Source organism: Callorhinus ursinus, unplaced genomic scaffold, assembly GCF_003265705.2.
Source record: "Callorhinus ursinus isolate GAN/ISIS: 27379988/994484 unplaced genomic scaffold, GSC_fseal_2.0 scaffold1131, whole genome shotgun sequence".
In the NCBI taxonomy this organism is placed as follows: domain Eukaryota; kingdom Metazoa; phylum Chordata; class Mammalia; order Carnivora; family Otariidae; genus Callorhinus; species Callorhinus ursinus.
Window position 1 is genome coordinate 5,795 of NW_027398186.1, and position 7,309 is coordinate 13,103.

General features: G+C 46.2%; 1 protein-coding gene across 1 annotated transcript; it reads left to right on the forward strand.

Moving 5' to 3' along the window:
- Window positions 1-4,724: 4,724 nt before the first annotated feature.
- Window positions 4,725-7,303, forward strand: LOC112818845 (coiled-coil-helix-coiled-coil-helix domain-containing protein 2-like). Its single transcript, XM_025865936.2, has 2 exons — window positions 4,725-4,952; window positions 6,926-7,303. The coding sequence occupies exons 1-2, from the start codon at window positions 4,903-4,905 to the stop codon at window positions 7,263-7,265; spliced, it is 390 nt and encodes a 129-aa protein (XP_025721721.1). The 5' UTR covers window positions 4,725-4,902; the 3' UTR covers window positions 7,266-7,303.
- Window positions 7,304-7,309: the final 6 nt, after the last annotated feature.

Sequence of the window (7,309 nt, forward strand, 5' to 3'; positions counted from 1 at the left end):
TGTCTCTCAGGAATAAATGAAATAAAATCTTAAAAAAAAAAATTCCTTTAGAAATTTCCTTTATCACTAAACCCCCCAAGCATATGGCCGACCGATATATATCTGAAGGGTCTCATGACTAAGGTTTTATTAGACGGTAATAAATGACATTTTCCCAACAATAGCTAGCCCCTTCAAGGTCCTGGAAACCTTGCTTCCAAAATTCCTTAGACACTTACGCTATCCCTAACTGCCTCCCAACTTGAAAGTATATAATGGGCCACTCCTCATGACTCCATTGCAGCTCTTTCTGCCCATGGGTCCTGTCCCCATGCTGTAATAAAATCACCTTTTTGCACCAAAGACATCTCAAGAATTCTTTCTCCTACATCACTTATATCTTTCTTACAGAGTCGCTTTTCTTATTTCCATCAGTCTTTTTTTTTTTTTTTTTTTTTTAAGATTTCATTTATTTATTCCTGAGAGACAGAGAGAGAGAGGCAGAGGGAGAAGCAGGCTCCCAAGGAGCGGGGAGCCCGATGCGGGACTCGATCCCAGGACCCTGGGATCATGACCTGAGCCGAAGGCAGACGCTTAACGACTGAGCCACCCAGGCGCCCTTATTTCCATCAGTCTTACAGTTAGTAGAACTTTTTCACTTTTAGAAATATTCGTCTCCAGTGAAAACTAAGTAGTAACCAACTATGAACTGTTTAACAGAAACTTTTTAGACGGCAATTTTATGAATCTCTTAAGCACAATGTTTACCAAGAGACTCAAATATCCTTAGTTTCTTTGCAATAAGAAGTCAAAAGTGCAAACCTACATTCAGTAATCAATGCTTTAGCACTTTACCTAGATGTCCAATGAATTTAATCCCACTCATCATCCAAGCAAAACTTTAGTTTCAGGTTACCAAAGACTTTGAAAGCAATTACCCATGAAAATTTTGATAAGACAATTAACCGTCATTTTAGTCATCTTTTTACTAACAAATTGCAACAGAGCTAACACGAGGTTATTTGACCTTCAGCAAACCTCGATAGAATAAAAGTTTCACATTTAGTGCTAACTTTAAAGACAGGTCTATCTTAAACCAACAAACTTAACTTAGCTTAAATACTAAATTATGTTCCACCTGGATCCTTCCTTCCCATTGTCAGTTTTTACCTGAGACGCTGGTGGGGAAGTCTGGAGTGGGCGGTGTTAGGTCCAGGGGGTGCTCTTCTTGCTGCTTGATAGCGAGGGAAGGATGGTCTAGAAGCCAGTTATGCAGGCCGCACCCAGGTGGTGCGGAAACAGAAAGGGGGAGGGGGAGACAGAAGAGGCCAAGTGCAGCCAGAAGGCAGAGAAAGGGTTCCCGGTTCCAGAGCTCATCAGCTCCAACAGAGGCACAGACACCATGTTTTCCTGCCAACAGCGGGGAATAGGCAGTCCATGTCAGGCCGGAGAAGACAGGGAATGTCCCTGAAACAAAGGGAGTTTCAGCAGCTGCTTGGGAATATCCCTCAAAGTTCCCGTCCGAGGGAGACTAACCACAGTTGGCTCCAGTTATAGCCATTAACCCGGGAAATGAGTGAAGGAGAAGCCCCCACATCTATTAGGAGGAGGAACAATGAGAGAGTCAGAGTCCCCTTTGCTAGGAAGGGCCTGTGTTTCCTCCAGCAACCTGGGTTAATTCGGAGGCTTATTTAGATAATTATCAAACATGTCGGCGTGGGGAGGAGGTTACTAGCCAGAATGTTCAGGCAAAATTCTGCAAGAGGCCATTTTAGGTCGAGGTCCTGGTGTAGAGCAATGAAGGCTAGGTATGAGTAATGAAGTTACCCTAGATCTGTTCGCCCTATTTCCTGCAGAGGAGAGCTAATAGATCCCGCCGAGGCTATGCAGTGTTACAGGAGCTCAGTCCTTTCCTAAGTTTTGCAATCTGAATTGTTTCCAGGGGGTTAAAAGGCACCCCAAGGGAGAGTCCTTGGGAACTGAAGAAAAGAGAAGGTCCATTACCTAGAAAATCCCCCTGCCCTCCACTCCCGACTCCCAGGTGGCATTCCAGGGTAAGTCAGAGGTTCATGGTGTCAAAGTCACCCGAGGCATTTCCCGAACAAAATCGCTATAACCATCATTGCCAATAAAGGCCCCTGTAGGAGGGATGCTAGTGTCCCCCCATTTCCCCATTGCATCCCAGGCTACAGATGGGTGCCTTGAAGGTCATGTCTTATTTTACTTTGGCTTGAAGAACCTGCCATTTTAACTGAATTTTATAGCTTTAGTAAATAGAGGACATTGATGGAAAACAGTAAAGATAGAAATCCACCATGATCTAAGTGACATCCCAACACATGTAGTCCTTAGAGCCAATTTCCCTAGGAAACAGTCCCTGGTTGGGTTTTAATTCAATCGGATACTGGCTTCGGCGGGCTCCCAGTGGAGGTCCTGTGGCCAGAAGTGGCTAGACCAGGGATGTGAAGGGGATCACATTAGATCAGTCAGGAGGAAAGCTCACACAGGAGTCTTAAGATTGGCGCTATCCTGGTGACTTAGGTGGTGTCCCGTGCCCAGGACAAACAACTTTGTATAAGGACAGCAGTAAAGAGAGGGCACCAGGTTTCTGGGTCTTGCTACCATTCTGGCTAGGGTACTAACTTTCAGCCAAAAGGCAGGCTTTCTCCTCCCCGTAGAGCAGCCATGGGCTAGAGGATTGCGGCCTAAGCAATCGGCATGAAAGTGTTCCAATAACACCTTCATGTGTCCCATACTCCTTGAAGGGCCCCTGGAATGAAAGTAAAGGAAGAGAGACAGTACAGTACTCACCAAGTTTGCACCAAAGCTCGGAGTCCCGATGAAAAGACTCAGAAGCCCCACATTCAGGCGCCAAATGATGTGGTTTTGGAATAGAGGTGAGGTTTGGGGGGAAGGGGTCCAGAGCCAACAACCAAGAAAGAATTCTTGAGACATCTTTGGTGCAAAATGGTGGCTTTATTAAAGCACGGCAACAGGACCCGTGGGCAGAAAGAGCTGCTGCCTGGAGCAGCTTTTTTATTCCTTTTTATAGTTGCACATTATGTGATGTGGCTTTTTAAAAAAAATCTGTATTCTACTGACAGGAATTTAGGTTGTTTCCAATCCTATACAATGACAAAATAACCTTGTACAAATATCTAATATTCTCTCCTCAGTGTAGGAATTAATGACTTAGCCGGGTATGATTAAAATTGTCGCTGTTCTGGATGCTTGTCTAAACTGTCCGAAGTTATGCTTATTCTAAGCTCTTCTTGTGCCATGATATCCTTTATAAGGCTCCTTCACTCTGTCTCTGCTTAAGAATTATCCAAGCGCAAGTACAATGTCATATCATTTGTAAAACTTTTATTAAGTTCTGTGAAAATAAAACTTTGTTTTTCATGAAAGGTTTTTGCATTATTTACCCTTTGGTTCCACACACATTCGGCTGTTAGTGGAAAGAATGTGTTAAACTTTGCTACCTCTGGTGGAAGGGGGAAGTTCCTCTTTGACACCCAAGCAGAAATGGAGGGAACACCCCTTTTTCTCCTCCATAAATCCCACCCATCCCAAGGACCTTCCCATGAAACCCACCATGAAATGCCACTAGCCAACCTTTCCCCTTCTGTAGAGGTTCTAAAACAGTACTGTTACAAGCATGTCACACCAGCAGTCACTAAAACACACACCCTTGAGGCCTTTGCAATTGCTGTTCCTTCTGCCTGGCATGCTCTTAACCTCGATAAACATTTGGTTCTTTCAGTGCTTCCTCAAGGAGTCTATTCAAATGCTGCCTCTTCAAAGAGTCCTGCCTCTCCAGCCTCTAACCCCCATCTCACTTACCCTGCTTTTGCTTCCTGTCGCCACTACCTGATTTATGTAGGCGTTTCTGTCTCCCCCTCCCTGAGTTTAAATTCCACTAAGGTAGAGTCTTGTTGGGACGCCTGGGTGGCTCAGAGGGTTAAGCAAAATTTGCCTTCAGCTCAGGTCATGATCCCAGGGTCAGGGGATCGAGTCCCTCATCTGGCTCCTTGCCCCGGAGGGGAGCCTGTTTCTCCCTCTGCCTGCTTCTATCTCTGCCTGGAGCTCCCCCTGCTTGCGCTCTCCGACAAAAAAAAAAAAAAAAAAAAAGGTAGAGTCTTGTTTTATTTGGTATGTATCTATCTCCAGAACCTAGCCAGCACTTGAAAATCATTCAGAACATTTTTAATTATCAGTGAATGAATACCATCCCAATTATGGGCCGGTACTATGACACATACGAAAAAGGTCTAAAAATGTATAGTAATGAATGTTAAAGCATTACTACAATCTCAACTTTTGTTGCCTGAATCCAGATAAAAGAATTACAAATAGAATCAACCCAGCTCTGTCGATTCTGCCTAAAGTATTCGGTTTCCTTCGTTCAGTTCGTATTATATGCCCACACTGGTCCTCAAAAAATATTTACCCAAACACGTAACGTAATGCTGAGGAAAGTTAACTCGTCTAAGGTCCAGTGGCAGTCGCGCCAGATATCTGCCTCATTCTCAAGGTTGGATTTGTCTACCATGTTAATACAAACGTTTGGAAGGAAGCAACGAGGTCCTCCTGCCCTAGGAAGCAAACAGCAAGCGGTTCTGACTCAGGCAAGGACGGGAGGACGAACCGCGCGGGCTAACTTCAGGCACTTCCGGTCTCCGGAATGAGCCTGGCGCGGAGCTCATGACGCAAACCGCGTACGACCAGGCGCCGCCGTGACGTCCTGTTCTTCCAGTGACCTTCAGGTCCCGGGGAGACGTCGGCGAGCGAGAGGCCTCTGCCTGTGCGCTGATTGGTCGTGAGCTGAGGCCAATCCCGCCCTCCGTTTTCCGTTCTGTAGAAGGCGCTGGGGTCTCGGCCGAATCTCGGGTTTCTAGACCCTGAGCTGCTCTGCAAGTCACCATGCCGCGTGGAAGTCGGAGCCGCACCTCCCGCATGGCCCCTCCGGCCAGGTAAGACCACCGCGGGGGTTTGGGGCCCTGCCGGCGCCGTGACGCAGACGGAGGAGACGCTAGGCCTCGCCGCGGCCTGGCGGAGGCCGGTGGAGGCCGCGGGCGGGGGCGTCCGAAGGCCGGTGTGGCGTGGGCCAGTCTCCGCCCGCCGTAGGCTGGTTGTATATGGGCTTTAGCTAGATTTCCCGTTAGTGGCAAACCTTCTAATTTCGAACGCCCATGAGTACTTAAAATACTTTAGAGCTCATATTTAAGTAATCTGTACACCCAGCATGGGGCTGGAACTCACGATCCCAAGATCGAGACTCCCACGCTCCTCTTCCGACTCAGCCAGCCCGGCGCTCCTAGAGCTCATTTTAAATTAAAACGGTCATATCCTAGAAAGAAGTGGGTATTTTTGAGTGTAAAACGGCTGAAACTTCAAAAGTAGCCCAAAAAAAGAGAAAGAAAAAAACCAGTGTCGTAGAAAGGTAGTATAATCGGGAAAATGATCGCATTTCAGTAAACTGGATAATCTTTGAGCATCAGCAATGAGTGTTACAGGGCCTCGGCCCAGTTGGGAACGCAGTTACTAAAGTAAAACCTCACGTGTACATGACGTTTTCTAGTTCTTTTTTTTTTTCCCCTAAGAATTTATTTATTTGTCAGAGAAAGAGCACAAGCAGAGGGAGTAGCAGAGGCAGAAGCAGGCTCCCCTCTGAGCAAGGAGCCCGATGTGGGATTCGATCCTAGGACCCTGGGATCATGACCTGAGCTGAGAGACGCTTAACCGACTGAGCCACCCAGGCGTCCCTCTCCCTCTTTTCTAGTTCTTAAAATATTAAAATATACTGCTAATTATACTTTAACCTTAACACCAGTAACTTTAGGGATAGATGGTATTCCTCTTTCCCAGAAATAAGGAAATTCGAGAATCGGAATAAGTGACTTGTCCAAGGTCACTCTGTCAGTAAGTAGGAAAGCCAGGTCTGACCCGAGTCTTCCAGTGACCAGTTTAGGACGTTTAGCATGGTACTACATTGCTTCTCTGGAGTTAGGTGGATTGTGTTCACATGGTATGCTAGGAGTGTAGGAAAGTGGTTCACTTAACGGAAAGAAGCTTCTCTGCAAAGGACAGAAAACCACATTTTTGTAAAGTGATGCCAATCAAGTGGTGGAAGCGAAGTCATAAACTTCTGGCTTAGCCTTATTTGGGGAACGAGCACCCAAGGAGACAATCTAAAAATGGCCAGAGGGAACATAACATGTGAAAATTTTTGTTTTATTTTTTTAAGATTTTATTTATTTGACAAGAGCACGAGCAGGGGGAGCTGCAGGCAGAGGGAGAAGGAGAAGCAGGCTCCCCGCTGGGCTCCATCCCAGGACCCAGGGATCGTGACCTAAGCCACCCAGGCGCCCCCATATGTGAAGGTTTTTAAAGCAGTACTGGAGGGCGCCTGGGTGGCTCAGTTGGTTAAGCGACTGCCTTTGGCTCAGGTCATGATCCTGGAGTCCTGGGATCGAGTCCCGCTCGGGTTCCCTGCTCAGCAGGGAGTCTGCTTCTCCCTCCGACCCTCTTCCCTCTCGTGCTGTCTATCTCTCATTCTCTCTCTCACAAATAAATAAATAAATAAATAAATAAAATCTTAAAAAAAAAAAATAAAGCAGTACTGGACATGTTAGTGAAAGGCTACTGTTGACCAGAAGCCTTAGCGATAACGTGAACAGTCGCAGTAACATGTATTTTGTGTTATATTACTATAATACTGTATTCTTACAATAAAGTAAGCTAAAGAAAAAACGTTACTAAGAAATCAGAAGGAAGAGAAGATAAACAGAGTACTATACTGATAGTGTACTTATCAAAAAAAATGTGGACCCATGCAATTCAAACCTGTGGTGTTAACTGCTCAACAGTACCATTTCTTTAGGTTGACGATTTCCAAGCCTGGTAGGAAGTGGGCACTTCATACTTTTGTTCTTTTCCTTCTTAGCCGGGCACCTCAGATGAGAATGGCACCTAGACCAGCGCCAGCAGCTCAGCCTCCGGCAGCGGCTCCACCAGCTGCTGTTGGCTCACCTGCTGCTGTGCCCCGGCAGCCAGGGCTCATGGCCCAGATGGCAACCACTGCAGCTGGCGTGGCTGTGGGCTCTGCTGTCGGGCACACGATAGGTCATGCCATCACTGGGGGCTTCAGTGGAGGAGGCAATGCTGAGCCTTCAAGGCCTGACATCACTTACCAGGTAAGATTTGGGGCAGTGTTGCTGTTCAGTGGTGTGTTACGAGAAAACCTAGTTATTTGTAAGTTTCTTATGTATAGGAGCTGTCTGTAATTTAATTTTTAATTTTTTTATTTTTTTAAAGATTTTATTTATTT

Coding starts and splice junctions, on each gene's coding strand:
- LOC112818845 (XM_025865936.2), top strand. CDS start 4,903: ATGCCGCGTGGAAGTCGGAGCCGCACCTCCCGCATGGCCCCTCCGGCC. Junction 4,953..6,925: donor CGCATGGCCCCTCCGGCCAG/GTAAGACCACCG, acceptor TTTCCTTCTTAG/CCGGGCACCTCAGATGAGAA.